Source organism: Larimichthys crocea, unplaced genomic scaffold, assembly GCF_000972845.2.
Source record: "Larimichthys crocea isolate SSNF unplaced genomic scaffold, L_crocea_2.0 scaffold196, whole genome shotgun sequence".
In the NCBI taxonomy this organism is placed as follows: domain Eukaryota; kingdom Metazoa; phylum Chordata; class Actinopteri; family Sciaenidae; genus Larimichthys; species Larimichthys crocea.
In genome coordinates this window covers 278,584-300,561 of record NW_020852647.1, presented here as the reverse complement: position 1 = coordinate 300,561, position 21,978 = coordinate 278,584, and the positions used below count along the sequence as shown (strand labels likewise).

Genomic DNA, 21,978 nt, shown 5'->3' with positions numbered 1-21,978 from the left:
GAGGGAGGACGGGCGAGCGAGCTGTTTCATTAGCTTGTAGCGAGCGGTGAGATGAGGACACACCTGAGCAAGGACGTGACAGAGTGTGGGAATATTTCACATCACGGAGGAATCATGGACACTGTCACAGGAATAACATGATTTAAAGGTTCAATGCCCGAGAGCTGTGATTGACTGCTGTCACATTAAGGTTTGACACTGATTGGATGATTAACAGATTAACCAGGAAATTAATCAACAGTTTTTAGTTGATTCATTTGACTCATTTGTTCGTTCAGATGGCAAACCACGATCAGCCTCTTCCTCTGTTCCTTCATGTTGGTGCTGTCGTTCGTATATTTGTAGTTTTTAGTCACGTTGGTGCTGCTGTTCGTATATTTGTAGTTTTTGGTTGTCACGTTGGTGCTGTCATTCGTATATTTGTAGTTTTTGGTTGTCACGTTGGTGCTGCTGTTCGTATATTTGTAATTTTTGGTTGTCACGTTGGTGCTGCTGTTCGTATATTTGTAGTTTTTAGTCACGTTGGTGCTGCCGTTCGTATATTTGTAGTTTTTAGTCACGTTGGTGCTGTCATTCGTATATTTGTAGTTTTTAGTCACGTTGGTGCTGCCATTCGTATATTTGTAGTTTTTGGTTGTCCGTTGATGCTGCCATTCGTATATTTGTAGTTTTTAGTTGTCCGTTGGTGCTGTCATTCGTATATTTGTAGTTTTCGGTTGTCACGTTGGTGCTGTCATTCGTATATTTGTAGTTTTTGGTTGTCCCGTTGGTGCTGCTGTTTCTACATTTGTAGTTTTTAGTCATGTTCATGCTGCCTCTCTGACGGTCACGTGATCTTTTCGTTCTTTCTCTCTGATCACATGACCTCTGTTCATTCTAATCCACATTACATGTTACTTTCCCATGACCACCTGAAACTCAGACTCACCCTTCAGAAAGAGAGAAGAGAGGGAAGGAAAGGAGAGGAGAGGACACTCTGACTGGACACAAAGACAAAACAGAGTACTGTGAGAATAGCAAACCACTATGGGACGGCAGAAAAGACTTTCAAAATAAAAGTTTATTAACATCAAGAAACAGACTTTCAAAAAAAGTTTATTTTAAGAAACATAGTCAGACTGGAAGGTGTGTGTGTGTGTGTGTGTGTGTGTGTGTGTGTGTGTGTGTAGAAACAAAATGGCGGTCAGTGTTTTGTGATGATGGGGCTCCGTTGCCCCCGGTGACATCTGCCACTCTGTCGGTCATGTGACCTGACAGACAAATAGAGCAGCGTGAAAGGCTTTTGTTTGTGGGGTCACTGTGTCACACACACACACACACACACACACACACGCACACGTGTAATGTTAGATTAACATTACATCAGTGTTTTTTTAACGTTACATTCACTTTACATTAACGTTACATGAACGTTACATTAGTGTTTTGGTTTCATGTTTCTGATTCATCGGTTTGAGCACAGAGTGGGGGGGAGGGGTCGGTTCATCGACCACACATGCAGCGCTCACTTTCAGCTGCTTTTCTTCTGGACTACCCATAATACTCGTGGTCACGCTACACATTAAAGCCCAGTTTGCCCCCCCCCCCCGCACTTTGGTATTCAGCGCTGGTCAGCAGATTCTGGCCCGACCTGCCATTCCTCTGTAATCTGCACCTGTCGCCCAGCTGTCAGACACAGTGCTCAGTTTAACGTGTCCCTGAAGGGGGCACAGCGCTCAGTTTAACGTGTCCCTGAAGGGGGCACAGCGCTCAGTTTAACGTGTCCCTGAAGGGGGCATAGCGCTCAGTTTAACGTGAATCAATGCACCACGCCACACCGACCTGTGATGTCATGCTGCTTCAGCCCCTCCTCACCCTCCTCAGTGCATCATGGGAAGTCCCCTGGTCTGTAGCAGCATCCTTAATGACATCACATCCTGTTTACTGACTGGCCTCAGGTCAGTTCTGGGCTCAGTGTCGGTGCAATTATTCTCTCTGCTGGTCTGTCACATGGTTACTGATCTCACAGCTGATTGGTCGACTGTGTGTGAGTGTGTCCTGATTGGTTGCTGAGCTGCTACACTAACCGTTTCCACGTGTTTACAGTCTTTGTGCTAAACTAAGCTAACCAGCTGAATGGGTCCTGTTCTTGGTTTCGTCCTGGTCCTGGTTCTGGTCCTGTTCTCACGTGGTCTCTTCTCTTTCAGTGTTGAACTATGAGGACGTGGTGGAGACGGGTTCAGAGACCGACGAGGACGACAGGAATCGGGTCTCTGAGGAGTCGGGTCTTGCTAACGGAGAAGGAGTACCAGACGATGAAGATCCAGGCAGCCCAGCCGGCATGCCAGTTCTCGAGGCATCGCCCCGGGTCACCCACGCTCTGCTGTCCTCAGAGGACGATCTCCAGGACCAGAACCACCACTGGAGACTCGGAGACGACACCAACGGACACCTGAATGGAGGCGGTAAGTCCACATGAGCAGATCCAGGTGGTCCATGTTGTCAGGCGACCGGTGGGTGGAGCTTTAGCCACATGACAGGAAGTGTTGTACATATAAGGAGGACGGATAAAGACTGAAAACAGGAAGTGAACCTTTGAGTTTCAGTTTTTCAAAAATTGAAGTGAAACTCAATGTTTTCCTCCATTTTGAGGAATAAAACAGAAAGCCGCCATTTTTTTTACAACAGAAAGAGGGGATGGTTGAATAGTCAAAAAAATTAGCTCCTAAGTCCTTTCCTAACACTTTTCCTTGACCTTGATAGAAAACGTCACGATGTCAAGAATTCATAATTAGTTAGGAGACGACGACTGCGGTGTTCAGAGAATCCGACTGCTCTCACTCTAGACTACGTCATGAAGCGACGGTGAATGTTGTTGACGTGATCTGTGGTAAAACTACAAAGTCCAGAAGATGGACTACAAAACGCTCCTCTGAGATCCTTCCTGGATCCTCCCCGCGCTCTGACCGTGTTGTTTGCTGCAGGAAATGTCAAACTGTGACGTCATCATCAGTCAGAGTGTCAGTAATAATGAATATTGTCCAGCTGTCACAGAAGCAGATGAAGTGTTTGTTAGCTGCTGTGCTCGCTCACCCTCCTGTCCACTCACACACAAACATATTAGCAAGTTATGGCAAAGATCTCTGAGGAATCAGCAACGGGAACTTCATGAGGATCTGCAGGACGCTGGATGGCACAGTTCCAAACAGTTTGGACTCTGTGTGTGAACGCAGAGAACACAGGCAACAACACAACACACACAATGATCAGAGTGACATCACGTCAACACGTATGTTCATGTTCACACGCTCAGTCTGCAGCTGTCACTGTTTAAATACATTCATGTTTTCTGGTTGTGAATGACTGAACGGAGCACCGTTTTTTTGTCACTGCCGCAAGGAACTGTGGGGCGGCATCACCCTCTTCCTTTCGTAAAGGAGGTCCCTGCTAAAGGAGGGAATAAAGGAAGCACTGAAGCTCCTTTCCTTTACAGTTAAGGGATTCGAACAGATCATGGCGACTATGTTATAATTCTGGGTCATTAGGAAGGTTCCTAAGCAAATTTGACTATTAGACCGCACCGTCTGTGTGTCAGTCAGAGGTTTTTTAACGTTTTTTAAACGTTACATTACTGTTTATTGTATTATCTGACAGAAACATTTACAATAAAACACTTCATGTTAGCTTGTGACTAGCTCACTAATTTTTTTCAAATGTTTCATCATCAAAGAGAGACGGAGCTCTGAAATTAGATTGTAAAATATATTTTAGATTCTATAATTATAATTAATTTAAAAAGCCCCAACCCCCCCCCCCCACAGAAAAACAAAACAAAACGTGAATGATAAAAATAATAAATCATTTTCTGTCGTTTCATTTCAGGTGACAGGACGGAAGAGTTGGAACCAGTCAGTCCAGAGGAGTCGCTGCAGGCTGAGGGAAACGATACAGGTGAGACAGATCAACCAACCAACCAACCAATCAATCAATCAATCAATCAATCAATCAATCAATCAATCAATCAATCAATCAATCAATCAATCAATCAGTCAGTCAGCCAGTCAGTCAGTCAGTCAGTCAGTCAGTCAGTATATATCAGTCAAATCCATCATAGATCACCTGTAGAAGAAATAAAACCAGCAGGTGAAGGCATTCCTCAGAGCTCCATCCTCTGCTTCACTTCTAACATCCAGTCTAACTTTTACTAAACGTTTACTGAACGTATACTAAACGTTTACTGAACGTATACTGAACGTTAACTGAACGTTTACTGAAGGCTAACCTAAACAAAATTAAACTCACCATCTGTGGTCTCTGTGGGCATCACCTGACCTCCTCACCTGTGTGTTTCCTGTCTCAGTGAAATGTTCCGGCGGCGTCTCCGAGCTCGATGAGTACTTCCTGAAACGTAAGTTGGAAGATGGCGACGGTCACCCGGCAACCATCGCAGAATACCTGCAGCGCAGTGACACCGCCATCATTTACCCAGAAGCCCCGGAGGAGGTGACGCGACTGGGCACACCTGAGACCGTCGGACAGGACGAGAGCGAGCACGGTGAGGGGGGCGGGACTTAACGATCTGTATGTGATGTGACTTCCTGACCTCTGAACTGTCTGTGACATCACTTCCTGTCTTGTCCAGACCTGCTGACCGGCACACCTGACGCCTTTGCCCAGATGCTCACCTGTCCGTACTGCGAGCGCGGCTACAAGCGTCTGACATCTCTGAAAGAACACATCAAGTATCGCCACGAGAAGAACGAGGAGAGCTTCACCTGCCCACTGTGCGCCGACACCTTCAGCCACCGCACGCAGCTGGAGCGTCACATGACCACGCACAAGCCAACCAGAGAACAGGTAACAGTCAGGTGACGTCATGTAACCCAGAGAGAGAGATGAATTTAACAACATCAAAATAAGAAGAGGAGGCTTGAGGACGGATCCCTGATGACCTCGTCAGACCTCCTCAGTCCTCCTCATTTCTCATCACACCTCCTCAGTCCTCCTCAGTCCCCCTCAGTCCTCCTCAGTCCTCCTCAGTCCTCCTCATTTCTCATCACACCTCCTCAGTCCTCCTCAGTCCACCTCAGTCCTCCTCAGTCCTCCTCAGTCCACCTCAGTCCCCCTCATTCCTCGTTATTCCTCCTCAGTCCTTCACAGATCTCCTCAGACCTCCCTCTGTGTTTGTTTGTTTCTCCTCTCCCCTCATTGGTCCTCCTCCTCTGATCTATCACATGATTTTTGTCTCTCTTCAGACGCCGCTGCTCGCCGACGGAGCAGGAAACAGGAAGTTCAAATGCAGTGAATGTGGAAAAGCCTTCAAGTACAAACATCACCTGAAGGAGCATCTACGAATTCACAGCGGTGAGTCGGCAGTTTGTTCCCCAATGACTCGTCACTTTTTCTGTTTCTGACTCGTCAAAAACTGTTCACAAACACAGACTTCAGGTTTGATCTTTGATCTTTGAGGTCGATCCAGAGCTGATGATTCATGTCGAGTTACTCGTCATCAATGATTAAATATGAAACATCATGAACACACCAACAGAGACACTGAGATGAGCTCTGCTTCTTTTCTCCACAAATTATATATATAGTATATATAATATAGATAGATATATCTCTATAATATATATGTTTGTTTACAAAAATAAACTGTAGCCTGACAGAAAACATATAGTTATAATTAATAAGTGATATTTGGTAGCAACTCTGTGAGTCTGTACATGAACCAACTGTGCTTTGAGTTAAATGCTAACATCACATGCTAACATTGACATGCTAAGCCAACACACTGATGACCCATCCTTCGTGTCGTTTGCAGGTGAGAAGCCATACGAGTGTTCCAACTGTAAGAAGCGGTTCTCCCACTCCGGTTCCTACAGTTCTCACATCAGCAGTAAGAAATGCATCAGCCTGATCACCGTCAACGGACGAGTACGCAATGGAAGCAAGCCTGGCTCCTCCCCCAACTCTACAACCTCATCACCTGGAAGCCCCGCACTTGCCCAGCTCCGCCACAAGCTGGAAAATGGCCGACCGCATGGCCCCCCGGACCAGCAGGTCCAGCTAGACATCAAAGCCGAGCCCATGGACTTCAATGAGTACCGGCTGCTGATGGCTTCGCAGCACGGGTTCAGGGTGCCGGGGGTCTACTTAAACGGGCGTGGAGGAAGCCCCCTGGGCATCCACAGCTCCTCCCAGAGCCCCCACCAACATCTTGGCGGGATGGGGCTGGACCTGCCCCTGCTGGGCTACACGGGGCCTTTTGGGAACAACCTGAGCGAGGTGCAGAAGGTGCTTCAGATCGTGGACAACACAGTGTGCCGGCAGAAGATGGACGGAAACCCAGAAGAGATCTCCAAGCTCAGGGCCTACATGAAGGAGCTGGGAGCCCAGATGGAGGAACACAAGCTGGCTCAGGCAGGCTTCCAGTTAGTGGGCCACAGCAGCCCCACAAAGAGCATCATTGACTACACGCTGGAGAAGGTCAATGAGGCCAAAAGTCTTATTGACGACTCCAAGAGGCAAGTGGACATCAAGAAAGAGAAGCTGAACCACTCAACTGACCTCAGCTGTGACGAGAAAATCCACGACTGCCAGAACCAGTACCTGACATTCTCCTGCCAGTACTGCAAGGAAGCGTTCCCTGGGCCGATCCCACTGCATCAACACGAGCGCTACCTGTGCAAAATGAACGAGGAGATCAAAGCGGTCCTTCAGCCGGCTGAGACCAGCACTGCTGGCCACAGGGGAGTGGAGGTGTCCAACAATGACCGGTCCACCAGCCCCATCAACCCCTTCAAGGACCACGTATCAATGCTCAAGACCTACTTTGCCATGAACACTGAGCCCAACTCAGAGGAATTGCTTAAGATCTCAGTGGCTGTTGGTCTTCCTCAGGAGTTTGTCAAGGAGTGGTTTGCCCAGTGGAAGAGCCAAAACCACCACGGAGGCAGTTTAAGGAAAAGGTCACCATCTCCTGACTGCAGTGGACTGGACATCAACCACAGCCGGTCACCGATGTTGCTTCCTGCTGTTGATCTACATGGAGGCTTCATGAATGGAGATGCCACGCACAGATTCACAAAGGCCAACCAGTTTCCAGCCAACAGACAGCCCGGGGACAAACCACTAGACTCCTTGGATCACTTGAGGTCCGATACTCCGTCACCCCTCAACCTTTCATCGACATCCTCTAAAAACTCTCAAAGTAGCTCATACACTCCAAACAGCCTTGCGTCAGAGGACGCACACGGGGATATACCACTGGACCTGTCGCTGCCCAAACACATGGCGCTGAAACGATCCCGGCCCAACGGGTTCACCATAGAGCGCAATGGTGGGTCTCCAGGACAGGGCCAGGTGTGCGGACCCATGGATCTGGTCAATATCAAAAAGGAGAGTCTTGGCTCTGATGGAGGAGGGAGCTCCATCCACCAGCTGGAGAAAAGCACCAGTCCCATCTTTGGGATCAATCCATTCTCCGGCACGCCCATCTACACCTCTTTACCGCCTCATGGAGCATTTCCTCCACCCACCTTCATGTCTCCAGCCCAGGCCACTATCCCAGGCCTCAGGCCTTACCCAAGCCTCGACCCCATGAGCTTCCTGCCTCACATGGCTTACACCTATGCCACTGGGGCGGCCACGTTTGCTGAAATGCAGCAGAGGAGGAAGTACCAACGGAAATCAGGTTTCCAGGTGAGACCAAGTCCATGTCAAATGATGTTTGTGATGTCCATCATGTCCATGACCTCCATCATGTCCATGGTGTCCATGATGTCCATCATGTCCATCACGTCCATGGTGTCCATCATGTCCATGATGTTCTGTCTTCAAACCAAACATAAAATCAAAGTCAACATTGTGATAAATCTTTATTAATGTGGCACTTAACTAAACTTCTATCTTGATTCATTGCTGTCGGCATGACAGCTAAAATCAAAGAATTGCTCGTGTTTTGAGGCATTTAATGAACATGAGGCGTCTCCATCCTGGACGTCAGGACCTGTCCTGGTCTTTCCTCAGGTGTTTCTAAAGCTGATGTTTCTGGTAGAGATGAAGGAACAGAGTCAGACTGTGCTTCGTGGTCAGTGAAGTTTAAACTTAAGCCTAACCCTGCTGAGGTGTACAGGTGTACCTTCGTTTTTGGGTCTTATCTTGTTCACCTGTCACCTGTTTTTGTCTGTAAATGTCTAATTCAGACACCTCCGTCCCATCTGCCCCCCTCCATGAGGAGGACTTAGTTAAGCTCCGTCCAGACGTGGGATCACGATGGTGGTGGGGGGTTGGACCATAAGGTGTCAGGTGTGGATTACTTTGTGTTGTTTGTGTCTCAGGGCGAGCTGCTGGACGGGACGGCGGACTATCTGTCGGGCCTGGACGACCTGACAGACGATTCGCTGCTGTCCAGGAAGAAGATTAAGAAGACTGAAAGTGGTATGTACGCGTGTGAACTGTGCGACAAAACATTCCAGAAGACCAGTTCCCTCCTAAGACACAAATATGAGCACACAGGTAGATATCACCTTCAGACACTTCTTTTCACCCCGCCCCCTCGATGATCTGTTCATACTTCCTGTTTCCTGTTTCATCCTTTGACTCGTCACCAAGATCCACTTCCTGTCTGCTGTTTGTCTCTAACGTGATTCTTCTTTTCAGTGAGAAACCTTCAAAATAAAGGTTCGACTCACAGATAGAAACCCTTCAAAATAAAGGTTCGACTGACACTCAGATTGGCCTGAACTCTGAAGTTCAAACACAAACATTATGCCTTTGTTTATTTAATGTTAGTTCATGAAAACATCTCATATACTTCATACATAGAAGTTTCTCAGTTTGTTCACACAATTTATTTTTATATTTTATACTTTTATATATTTTTCTTTGTTTTATTGAAACTTGTTTTTAATGAAGTCTGTGGAGATTATATATATATAAATATATATACATATGCTGTATATATGTATGTATGTATGTATGTATGTATATGTATATGTATATGTATATATACACACACACACATACATACATAGATACATCTATATGTGCTGTATATATGTATATGTGTACACATACACACGAGGATAAAATCGTTGGTACCCTTCGTTTCCCTTCCTGAGACAACTCTTTCCTTTGCTTCCTCTGGTCCATGTTGAGTGTGGTACACACCATGTCACCAAACAGCACAGTGACTACCTGTAGTCCTATATATATAGCTGATTACTGCTTGTTGAGACCTGTGACCAGTCTTTTCTAAGGGTACCATGAGTTTTTGGTTTCATTAAACGAAGGGTACCAACAATTTTGTCCATGTGTGTACATATATATGCGCTGTATATATGTATGTGGCTTGTCGCCTCTGACTGACTCTGAGTTTCAGACGTTCAACCTTCTTTCACTTTGTTGCATCATCTGTTGTTCACGTCGCCATCACTGAATGTGTGTGTGTGTGTGTTGGCATCAGTGTGTGAAGTGCATGTGTGTGTGGGACATGTTGGACAACGTTCAGTGTGTTGCTGGCAGCAGACTGAAGCATGCTGTTGAGTGTGTGTGTGTCTGTGTGTGTGTGTGTTGTGATGTGAGGTGTTACGGTTGTAAAGGATCCTCCTCAGGTTAAAATCTGGTGCTGTGATGTCATCAGACAGTCGTAGATTTACGGTGTCTCGCTTCATGTTGCTGTGGTAACAGCACATGAAGCAGCCTGGACTCTTACTTTGGAGGTCACAAGAAGTACGAGGACAGGTTTAGATCAACAATGAGATGCGGATATTTAAATATCGAACAGATCTGCTGATTGTTTCTACAACAACAAGAGCTCAAAAAACTACAAAACTCTACAAAGAACTACAAAAACACAAAGACTACAGAAACTACAAAGATGTCTGTTGAATTGTAGTTCAAAGATGAGTGTTTAAATCTTGTTTTAACAAGTTTATTCATTTGTCGTTTCTGATGTTTCTTATTCTTCTGCTCCGTCGTGGTCGCTCCTCTCTGACCATCTTCTTCTTCTGTGTTTCCTGTCTGCAGGTAAGCGTCCTCATCAGTGTCAGATCTGTAAGAAGGCATTCAAACACAAGCATCACCTGATCGAACACTCGCGCCTTCACTCTGGAGAGAAGCCCTATCAGTGCGACAAATGTGGCAAACGCTTCTCGCACTCGGGCTCGTACTCGCAGCACATGAACCACCGATACTCGTACTGTAAGAGGGAGGCAGAGGAGCGCGAGGCGGCCGAGAGGGAGGCCCGGGACAAGGGAGGAGGAGGAGGAGGAGGAGGCATGGGAGGCCTGGAGCCAACAGAGCTGCTCATGAGGACGGCCTACCTGCAGGGCCTCGGGCCGCTCGGGTACTCGGACATCGAGGACCAACAGGAGGGTACAGGGGACGGACAGGAAGTGGACGAAAAGATGTATGAGGATGTGACGGACAAACGGGAGGCAAGTTTAAAGGAAGGAGAGGACGAAGAGGAGGAAGGAGGCGGGAACCAGATGGACTTGACGAGGGATGACCAGAAGGACACAATGCCGCTGAGGGACGAGAGCTCACGAGAAGGGAAGACGGAGGGCAAGTCAGATCAGGACGACTGATCCAGAACACGAACTTTACAAAGCTTTGGACTTCAACAACAGACTTTTATTTTGAAGGGACTGGAAGGAAATGATGAGGGGGTGCAGAGGAAAGACCTTTAAACTGAAGGAGTGTTTGACTGAGACCAGAACCGGAACCAGAACACGCTGGTTCTTATGATGATGTCTTATTGCATCAGAACAGGAAGTTCAGGAGAGACGTTGTGACCTTTGAACCAATCAGATTCATGTTCTTGACATGTGCTAACGTGCTAGGTAACCTTCTTCCTCATGCTAACGTTTGTTAGTGACACAGATGCTCAGCAGCAGCAAATCATCAACTAACTATAAACTGTGATGGAGATATGGCAGCAATAATGACAGTAGTAATATGTGTAGTGGACGTCATGCAGGACCACAGCAGCAGCCACGATCCACGAGAACCTGCTGGACGACAGAGACAGAAACTCCAGGGAAGAAGCTTTCACTACTGATCAGTGCTTCCATCATGAAGCCTGTTGGTCTCGCAGGCTGTGCTCCAACCCGGTCCAGCCGCTGAGCCTGGTTCTGTTAGCAGCAGTAAATTAGCGGTTAGCTAAGTCATGGAGCTTTTCTGATAATTTGAAGGTCACAACGTTTCACGTCTCGTTCCTCATTAAGCTCGTTAAGTTATTGAACTCTCTGCAGTCTGACTTGTTGGGTCCTTAATGATGCAACCTGATGACGCCACCGTCCGTCATGAAGCCAGTGGGATTGTTTAGAAATCCACATTATGCAAAAATACATAGAAATGAAGAAAATGATGATGTCATGGTGATGTCATGATGATGTCATGGTGATGTCATGATGATGATGAAGATGTACAGTATTATAAAGGAAGCTGTGGTGCTATCATGTTTTTAACTTCCTGTCTCATCATGTTCGAATCCCCACAACAGGAAATTGCACTCGACTCCCTGAATCACTACAAAATAACAGATTTTTTTTTAAAAGAGGGAAAGGCTGGAACAGATGGTGACTTCCTTATAGTGACTTCCTGTGAGTCACTTCCTGTCAGTGACGTCCTGTCGGTGTGTCGATGTTTGTCTCCTTTAATGTTTTTTTCATCCACTAACCATGACGACCACACGTTGTCATGACGACGACACATCAGGCCTCTCTGAACATAAACCTCATGAACTAAACCTGTGTGATTTTCAAAATAAAACATGGACATGAGTCTTAATGTGATGATGATGATGATGATGAAGAGGAGGAAGCCTTATATGCAAACCTGACGTGTCAAAGTGCCATCCCTGTACAGCTCACTCATCTTGTTTCTTATTGGTCGTGTTAGCGTTAGATAGACGTTTGTTAAGTTTACGTTTGTGCAATTTTCTCTCCATCACAGTGTTTTTATGTTTGTTTGATGTTTGTTTGATGTTTTATTGTCAGTATTACTTTTCAACACGTCTGACTGGTTGTTTTTATTTATGTGACTCATTTTATAATTTTATTTATTTCATACTGTAGTGTACAGTGTTCCTCACATAGATCTATTTTAGTAATCTCATTATTGATTATTGATTATTGGTTATTGATCAGATTGTCTGAAACTTTGAAACTTTCACTGGATAAATTCTAAATTGGGGAACTTTTGATACGATGACGATGATTCTGTGTAAACACTGTATTTTTACATAAATCCACTTTATCCACTGTTGGTGATGATGATGATGATGATGGTGATGAGGATGATGGTGATGGTGATGATAATGATGGTGATGATGATGATGATGGTGATGATAATGATGATGGTGATGATGGTGATGATGATGATGTTGATGATGGTGATGATGATGATGGTGATGATAATGATGGTGATGGTGATGATGATGATGGTGATGATAATGATGATGATGATGGTGATGATGATGATGACGATGATGATGATGATGGTGATGATAATGATGATGATGATGATGATGATGATGATGGTGATGATAATGATGATGGTGATGATGATGATGTTGATGATGGTGATGATGATGGTGATGATGGTGGTGATGATGATGATGATGATGATGGTGGTGGGGATGAAGGTCGTTGAAGTATTAATTTGCTCAGTTAAAAATGTTTTAATAAACTGTGTTATTCTTCTTGTAAAATGTCTGCGTCATTCACACACACACACACTCATGAGTATTTACGTGTCCAATCACAGCCTGCCACACCTTGATGTCACAAACCTGTGATAATGTCACAAACCTGTGATGATGTCACAAAATGTGATGATGTCACAAAACATGATGATGTCACAAACCTATGATGATGTCACAAACCTATGATGATGTCACAAACCTGTGATGATGATGATGTCACAAATCTGTGATGTCACAAAACTTGATATCACAAACCTGTGATGATGATGATGTCACAAACCTGTGATGATGTCACAAAATGTGATGATGTCACAAACCTGTGATGATGTCACAAACCTGTGATGATGTCACAAACCTGTGATGATATCACAAACCTGTGGTTGTGTCACAAACCTGTGATGATGTCACAAACCTGTGATGATGTCACAAAACTTGATGATGTCACAAACCTGTGATGATGTCACAAACCTGTGATGATGTCACAAACCTGTGATGATGATGTCACAAAGCTATGATGATGTCACAAACCTGTGATGATGTCACAAACCTGTGATGATGTCACAAACCTGTGATGATATCACAAACCTGTGGTTGTGTCACAAACCTGTGATGCAAAGACTGAACGCAGACCCTCGAACAGTCGAACAAACTGACCCACAGTCAGAACCAGAGACTGAACATGAGCCCTGCTAACAATGCTAACAATGCTAATACTGATACTACAACTTGTACTGCAAACAGTGATGCTGCTAATATGAATACTGCTAATAAGGATAAATGTAATACTGCTAACCATGCAGTATATGTACACATGGTGTGTGTTTGGTATGGTTTATCTATTTTATATGTGTCATATATTACATTACTTTTGTGTTCACACACTTTGTTAATAAAGTTTACTCAGACAGAGCAGAAGGCGGGGTAGCCGACGTGATGACGTAGGTGTACGTGGATTGGCTCCGAGCAGATGCAGTCAGAGGTGAGTGTCCCTGATGGCGAATGAACCGTCCATGTAAGAGGACACGGGCCGTTGTTTGTCCTCCGCCGAGGACACAGTTTACCGTGTTACCATGGAAACAGTCGAGACGGAGCTCCGGTGCTCCGCGCCGGTGTTACCGGCTGTGAACCGGGGAAACGGAGGCTGTTAGCGGGAGGAGGACTGCTAGTTAGCTGCTAGCTGCTAGTTAGCTGCTAGTTAGCTGCTAGTTAGCTGCTAGCAGCCGGTGAGCTGCAGAGACTTACGGAGCTAACAGCTAACGGAGCTAACAGCTAACGGAGCTAACAGCTAACGGAGCTAACAGATAGACAGACTAGCAGACAGACAGACAGACAGACAGACTAACAGATAGACAGACAGATAGATAGACAGACAGATCAGAAACAGTAAGCCACCTCCATACCACATTAAACATTATAACAGACAGTAAACAGTGAAATGACATGCAGTGACAGGGAGAGTTTATAGCGCCCCCTCTGGACGTGTGTCTGCATGCAGAGTCTCATTAAAAACTATAAAATGTGTAAATAAATGTAAAGTGTGCTTGATTCTGGCCCCGTCACGCTCATACATTAAGTATCTGTTAGTGTGTGTGTGTGTGTGTTGTAAGTTTTAGTTTTACAAAGACTTTTATTTTGAAGGGACTCTTATTTTGAAAGACTTGTTGACTGTGTGTGTGTGTGTCTGTCTCTTCATCTGTCTGTCTGTCTGTGTGTGTGTCTGTCTCTTCATCTGTCTGTCTGTGTGTGTCTCGTCATCTGTCTGTGTGTGTCTGTCTCTTCATCTGTCTGTCTGTGTGTGTCTGTCTCTTCATCTGTCTGTCTGTGTGTGTCTGTCTCTCTCTTCATCTGTCTGTGTGTGTGTCTCTCTCTTCATCTGTCTGTGTGTGTGTCTTTCTCTTCATCTGTCTGTCTGTCTGTCTCTCTCTTCATCTGTCTGTCTGTCTGTCTCTCTCTTCATCTGTCTGTCTGTCTGTCTCTCTTCGTCTGTGAGAGAGAAGAATAAAATGGCTGACATTCAGGCTTGTTAAGGGCAGACTTTGGTTGCCAAGCAACCATGGCCAGGTGGAGCCCACCAATCAGAGCAGAGCAGTCAACTGCAGCGGCTCCTGAAACATTTGACACCACTGAGAGAGAGAAAAACCTCTCAAAGTACCCCTCGGACAAGAAGGCTTTTTGGCAAAATTGTTGTTCCTATCATTGAACCAGCTGCACTGTGAGCATCCTGAGCTCTTCCTGAATGTCTACATATATATTTTATGTGGCTTATATTAGGAAATTGGACTTTTAGAGCGATGGAAAGAAACTGGTATCTCTACTTTCCTCCAGAAACGTCCTCTCTTTTTAACATGGGAATAGATGGGGCCTTGGGTTGGTGTTGCTGGCGCATCAGTGCGTCTCCCGCCAAAACTATAAGTCTGACAGCTTCAGCAGATGAACGTGAGTGAGATGACAAATTTTCCTACGTTTCTATGTATAAATTATTTCTGTAGAGTGACATTTGTGGCCACGAGAGCCGTTTGCAAATGTATTTTTTGACAAATGTTTCTCTCCCTCTCCACTCTAGCGATGATGTCACGCACTCTAGCTCTGGAACATTCTACCAATACACACCCATTGTAAACTTGTTTATTAAAGTCACAGCACAGATCGCCCGGCCGAGCCGCGTGCTGTGACTCCTGAAACTGTGTGCGGAAAAAAACACGTAACAAACGTCAGAATTATGAAAGAGTAGAATAACAAGCCAGAGGAGTGATAGATACAAAATAAAAGCACAGGATGTTCACACACTGCTGAACAGGTGAGTCCTATAAAAATTCACCCTCAGTACACTTCACATACATGGAGGTTGCTGCTTGTGCTTAACCAGTTGCTCAAAATGCTCCTAATGGGCAATGTTTCCCAGCATGTCTGCCAACAGGGCAACAGGTAACAAACAGGTGAGGTGGCAGCCTATTGGCTCACAGCCTGCCAGCCACAGAGAGATTCAAACAGTCTGATAAGATTTATACAGACTGAGACATAAAGATCATGTGATCTTTTAAAACACGCCAACAACCTCAGTGTTCGTGATGTTGGCGTGTTTTTACTGGATCTGGTTAATAATTGATGATGTTGTTCGGTCAGTGTGTTATGACATCACTGATGACAGGAAGTGGAAGTCTGGTTGGTGGTTTGTGGTCTGATCATGTTAGTGAGCTGAGACAGACAGAGCTGCTTGTGCTGCTCTGATTGGCTACAATGCCTCTGTGGGTGTTTTGGCACTCTGTTGTTTTGGCGCTCTGTTGTTGTTTTGGTGCTCTGTTGTTGTTTGGTGCTCTGTTGTTGTTTTGGTGCTCTGTTTTTATTTTGGTGCTCTGTTGTTTTGGTGCTCTGTTGTTGTTGTTTTGGCGCTCTGTTGTTGTTGTTTGGCGCTCTGTGGGTGTTTTGGTGCTCTGTTGTTGTTGTTTTGGTGCTCTGTTGTTGTTGTTTGGCACTCTGTTGTTGTTGTTTGGCGCTCTGTGGATGTTTTGGTGCTCTGTTGTTGTTTTGGCGCTCTGTTGTTGTTGTTTTGGTGCTGTGTTGTTGTTGTTTGGCACTCTGTGGATGTTTTGACGTTTTGGCGCTCTGTTGTTGTTGTTGTTTTGGTGCTCTGTTGTTGTTTTGGCACTGTGTGGATGTTTTGGTGCTCTGTTGTTGTTTTGGTGCTCTGTGGATGTTTTGGTGCTCTGTTGTTGTTTGGCGCTCTGTTGTTGTTTTGGTGCTCTGTGGTTGTTTTGGTGCTCTGTTGTTGTTTGGCGGTCTGTGGATGTTTTGGTGCTCTGTTGTTGTTTTGGCGCTCTGTGGATGTTTTGGTGCTCTGTTGTTGTTTGGTGCTCTGTTGTTGTTGTTTTGGTGCTCTGTTGTTGTTTTGGTGCTCTGTTGTTGTTTGGTGCTCTGTTGTTGTTGTTTTAGTGCTCTGTTGTTGTTGTTTTGGTGCTCTGTTGTCGTTTTGGTGCTCTGTGGGTTTTTTGGTGCTCTGTTGTTGTTTTGGTGCTCTGTGGGTGTTTTGGTGCTCTGTTGTTGTTGTTTTGGTGCTCTGTGGGTGTTTTGGTGCTCTGTTGTGGTTTTGGTGCTCTGTGGGTGTTTTGGTGCTCTGTGGGTGTTTTGGTGCTCTGTTGATGTTTTGGTGCTCCGTTGTTGTTTTGGTGCTCTGTTGTTGTTTGGTGCTCTGTTGTTGTTTTGGTGCTCTGTTGTTGTTTGGTGCTCTGTGGGTGTTTTGGTGCTCTGTTGTTGTTGTTTTGGCACTCTGTGGATGTTTTGGCGTTTTCAGTTGAGGCTGTGATGATGGCGTCTTGATGTTTACCTGATGGTGATGATGTCATCAGTGGCGCAGCAAGACATTTCCAGGCTCCATGACATTCGAGTTTCCAGGTCTGAGTGCGTGCAGAGTCATCGCTGATGTGCTGACTCACGGCTCAGCTGCTGTTAACCCCTCGCTGTCTGCTCATGGCATGCTGCGTTCAGGGGCCTCCCCTGGCAGGGGAAAGCAGTGACATTAACCCTTTGTTTCCTGTGAGTCGCAGCCTTCCATGTTTGAAGCCGGGGGCGAGGGAAGGTGTCTAGGTGAGATGAGTGTGGGGGAATCCCCAGCCAGGCTTTAAGGGACTCTTTTAAGGTGGAATGATGAGTTTGTTCGATCCATTTCCAGTCACTTTACTCTCACTTTGATTTTTCCTCGCTGCCTCCACCCACTCGCCATTTGCTCGCCATCTACACGCCTGCTGCTTTCAGGTCATGTCAGACAGACACTACAGCTGAGAAAACCTCTGACCTTCACACACTCTACTCACTGTTTATTGTCTGTGTGGACCTGAACATGGACCTGGACGTGAACGTGGACCTGAACATGGACCTGGACCTGGTTCTGGTTCTGGTCCACAGTGAGACCTGATCCTGGAGCGGTCCTTTACCCTTGGTGTTAAAGGTCAGAAGTTAATCATCTTCGTCCTCTGTCCTTGTTCATCTTCCCATTATTTTGTCGGGGCACAGGAAATGGGCTGCTCTGTGAGGACAATGGGCTGGTGTTTCCATCAGATTTTATTTTGACGGGTTAAACGGTGGCGGTGAGCCGTCAGTGCGCTATCAGCAGAGAATAAGAAAGAGCTCATTTCCTGCTCCTGATATGACTGCTGTGACAGCGCTGATATGGACTGAGCACGCTCTGTGGGCGAGCGCTGAGTGCCGCACACATTAGCTCCCATTGTGGGCACCAAATGGAGGCCGGACTGGAATCCACGATGACTTCCTGTTAAACCAACTTAATGGACTGGCCAATCACAGACCAGACCACAGAGAGACTACAGAGACTCACAGAGACCCAGACTGAGACTAAAGATAGACCCAGACTGAGACTCGGAGACTAAAGACAGACTCTTTTCAAGGTTTTTCTTTTAGGTGAAGTAGTAAATAAGGTGAGGTTTGCTGAAGTCAGCTGATTGACAGTTGGTAAATCAGTGACTTGTGTTGCTCTGCTGGGTCCTTGAATTTGATTAAATTGGACCTGGAAAGCCCTTGAAAAGTTCTGTTAAAGGATGTTTATGAAGCTGTTTGTTTGTTGTATGTTTGATGGACTGATGATCAGACCTCATGATGTTTCATGTTTAGTCATTCTGACTTTATGTCTCTGCTCCAACAGGAAGTGAAACTCACTGTGCTGAAACATCCATCTGCAGATAATGACATTAATGTAAATTTATATATTTACATATGTATATATGCCTATATTTATACATCCATATATTTATACATTTATATAGTTATACATAGAGTTGTCACCATACCAAAATGAGTAACCACGATACTATACCAGACAAAGTATTGCGTACTGCGGCTTTTTAATTATTATTATTATTATTATAATATTTTTTGTTTTTTTTTTTTTTTTTTTTTTTTTTGGTGAACTGCAATGTAGTTGTACAAGTTATAAATACTTATTAATTCCTAATGTTGTTTGGTGCATGATAAACATAATACTGGTGAAGTAAAAGTTAGACAGAAACAAGTTTGAAACAACGAGTTTGGTTTTTTTGAGCAAAGTTAGTGTTGTCAGTCATAGACATATTATACGTAGACACGCTGAATCGTATGTCGTCGTTGCCGCCATTTTGGATGTGGCAAAGTGGAGTGCAACCCTTAAGTTGCAGAGTGGCAACACACGGAAAAAGCTGTGCAAGAGTATTCTTTAAGGTTTTTAACTTACACATACACACAGAGGCTGCAATTGTATAGCTGTATAGATATGTATGTTCATCAATGCCCCCCGTGTAGCTGTAAACACTCAGCATTAGAAAAATACATACGTTGGTTTGGTGCTTACATAAGGAGTAAACATTTATAATCATCACTTTAAAAGTTACATACGTTGTTTTTGGTGCCTGTTTTTTTCCCAGATATATTAGTGTGTGTGTGAATGGGTGTATAAGAGACATTAACTTAAAGAACTTTGTAGAAAGGCGCTTTATGAAGTTCAGTCCATTTCCTGTTATTAGTTTACGGGCAGATCTGCCTTATCCAATATGGCGGACCCGTTGACGTATCGCAAACAACGACCAACGACCAACCCGCTCAATGAGCCGTCTACGTATATATGTCTATGTCTATATGTCTATGGTGCCACTGACAGCAACGCCGCGGCAGACTCTGCGCTCGGGCCCGGTGCTTCTGCCATGGTGAGTGTGTTGTCTTGTGTTTGTGACTGTAAGCCGTGCACGTCTGGGCCAGACAGAACTTTAGCTTCTTGTTTGTTCTGAAGCGAGTTTCTGTGGAATGTCTTCATGGAGTTCGTACTTGCCGACAGAAACAACGAAACAGCCAATCAGCTAACAGACGGGCGGACCCAGTGTGTGCAAACAGCCTATCATATCCCCGGACGTCACCAGTAACAGGCAAACAGCCAATCATTCAGCAGCTGTGGAGGTCGGAAGCAGTAGTTGCCATGTTGGTTTGTTTACGAGGGAGTAGCATGCAGTGAGAGGCCGGGAGGAGTCAGAGGCGGCCGCTATGTAGGAGACTGGCACCAGTAGTATAGTAATCCATGGCAGTATAGTAATCCACGGTAGTATAGTAATCCACGGTAGTATAGTAATCCAAGGTAGTATAGTAATCCACGGTAGTATAGTAATCCACGGTAGTACCGTCGTGTAAAATTTCTAGTATAGTAGGAACCGTTAAATTTGGCACCGCGGGGTACCGTGTATACCGTGGGTATCGTGCAACTCTAGTTATACATGTGTATATTTATGCATTTTACAATGTATATATTTATGTATCATATGTGCATATATTTATATATTTACATGTATTTATATATTTATTAGGGCTGTCAATCGATTAAAAAAATTAACTAATTAATCTCAAAGAATTCTGTAATTAATTGCGATTAATTTATCAATAAATTTATTAACAATTAATTTTTCTGAGACTGAAGCTTATAATGAATATTTATGTAAAATGATCAAATTAATGTAGAATAAACACAGAGAAAGTATATTTAAATTTATTCATTTTATTGGCTTAGGGTGCACATATGCACAGTGCAAATAGAAAAAAGCCAGAATGAGGAAATATACTGACGAGTGCCACACTTCTGTAGCGTAGACTGGTCCCGTGGAGGTAATTTCAGCAGGGTGTTTTGCTTTGAGGTGATATGTTAAAGTCGTGTTACTTCTGTGGAATTTAAATTCGGCTTTGCAAACTATGCAAATTGCCTTTTTTCTGTCCAACGAGCTGTCGGGCAACTTTTCAAAATGACATGTTCCCCCTAAAAGTCCTTATCCATCTTTCCGCCATAGACTCTCCTTTAGTTAGGATAGATGTTTGACCGTGCATGTGACCAAAGGTTATGGGTCAGCCACCACTGGAAGTAAACAAAACCACGTTCATTTTTTAAAATTAATCGCCAAAATTAACGTGTCAATTTTGACAGCACTAATATTTATACATTTATATAGTTATACATGTGTATATTTATACATTTTGTAATGTATACATTTATGTATCATACGTGCATATATTTATATATTTAAATATATTTATATATTTACATGCCATTATATATTTACATGTATTTATATCTTTATACATTTATATATTTATACATGTTATACAAAAGAACCCCACAACAACATGTATACATTCATATGTTTATATCCGTCTGTGTTGGTCTGTCTCGGTCTGTAGTCTTCATCACTAACCCTCATCTCACCTCTATAAGGTGACCTCACCGCCCGGCGTTCTTCTTCTGGAGGCGTTTTACGGTGGCTCTCACAAACAACTGATCGACCTGCTGACGGAGAACATTGACGGCTGCTCCGTCTTCACGCTGCCGGCCAAGAAATGGCACTGGAGGGCAAGGACGGCGGCGCTGCACTTCAGCCAGACCGTCCCCACCTGCCCGTCTTACAGGTGAGACTCAGGTAACGTTAGCACAGTAACACGTTAGCATGGCTAAGGACAGGTGTGAAGTCAAGTCCAGTGAAAGTCAGTGTGATGGTGACTCTGAAGTTGTTGGTTGATCTTTGTCAACTCGTCAGTCCAGACTGACCCGTGATTTGAACTGTTAGACTTGTTGACTGTCCTCTAGCTCCACCTTCAGGACTTTAAACAGTCTTCCATCAGGTTTGATCAGTCTGTTTGTGGTGGCTGTACTTGTCCCTCCATCTTCTCAGCAGGTTTCTGACAACATGTTTCAGGGTCTGTTTTTGTCTTCAGGGTTCTGTTCAGCAGCTCGGTCCTCAACCTGTGTGAGCTGGTGGCTCTGAGACCGGACCTGGCTCGTCTGAAGAAGGTTCTGTACTTCCATGAGAACCAGCTGGTTTATCCGGTCCGCAAAGAACAGGAGAGAGACTTCCAGTATGGATACAACCAGGTCCTCTCATGGTAACCACAGTCTGTACATTACAGAGTATTACAGAGTGTTACAGGGTATCACCGAGTATTACAGAACATTACATTAAACATCAAACAAACTGTTTGTTGGCTTGTCTCAACTCAAACTGTTTATCTTAATGAGTGGCTCAGGTGCCATGTGATTGGTTAACGAGCTGCTGTGACATGATGCTTTGTGTAATTGAAGTGGGTCTTGTTGTCATTAATCAGCTGTCTAACAGCAAACAGATTGTTGTTGATCTGCAGGACAGCATGTCAATAATTTGAGTCTGTCCGTCTCAGCTAACATCGTTAGAGCAGCATTAAAAAAACTGATCATTAAGAGGAGGCCTCTGATTGGACCACAGCCAGATTACTTCACTGGCTTCAATAATCACAGCATA

At 44.7% G+C, this 21,978-nt stretch overlaps 2 protein-coding genes across 15 annotated transcripts in view; both read left to right on the top strand.

Moving 5' to 3' along the window:
* zeb2a (zinc finger E-box binding homeobox 2a) overlaps positions 1-11,711 on the top strand; it is a 36,639-nt gene extending 24,928 nt beyond the window's left edge. For 6 of the 7 annotated variants that reach the window (XM_019279317.2, XM_019279318.2, XM_019279321.2 and 3 more), the window contains 8 exons: positions 2,187-2,444; positions 3,862-3,930; positions 4,340-4,534; positions 4,622-4,836; positions 5,235-5,343; positions 5,804-7,683; positions 8,322-8,499; positions 10,012-11,711. In XM_019279317.2, coding sequence (XP_019134862.1) covers positions 2,187-2,444; positions 3,862-3,930; positions 4,340-4,534; positions 4,622-4,836; positions 5,235-5,343; positions 5,804-7,683; positions 8,322-8,499; positions 10,012-10,571 — 3,464 coding nt within the window. In that variant the 3' untranslated portion in view covers positions 10,572-11,711. The remainder of the gene's footprint in view (positions 1-2,186; positions 2,445-3,861; positions 3,931-4,339; positions 4,535-4,621; positions 4,837-5,234; positions 5,344-5,803; positions 7,684-8,321; positions 8,500-10,011) is intronic. The other variant, XM_019279322.2, reaches the window with a different exon arrangement.
* Positions 11,712-13,577: 1,866 nt separating this feature from the next.
* gtdc1 (glycosyltransferase-like domain containing 1) overlaps positions 13,578-21,978 on the top strand; it is a 27,157-nt gene continuing 18,756 nt past the window's right edge. Inside the window, exons 1-5 of one of the 8 annotated variants that reach the window (XM_027275738.1) lie at positions 16,880-17,272; positions 17,441-17,633; positions 18,345-18,395; positions 20,922-21,123; positions 21,419-21,586. In XM_027275738.1, coding sequence (XP_027131539.1) covers positions 21,044-21,123; positions 21,419-21,586 — 248 coding nt within the window. In that variant the 5' untranslated portion in view covers positions 16,880-17,272; positions 17,441-17,633; positions 18,345-18,395; positions 20,922-21,043. The other 7 variants (XM_019279302.2, XM_019279303.2, XM_027275736.1 and 4 more) reach the window with 7 other exon arrangements.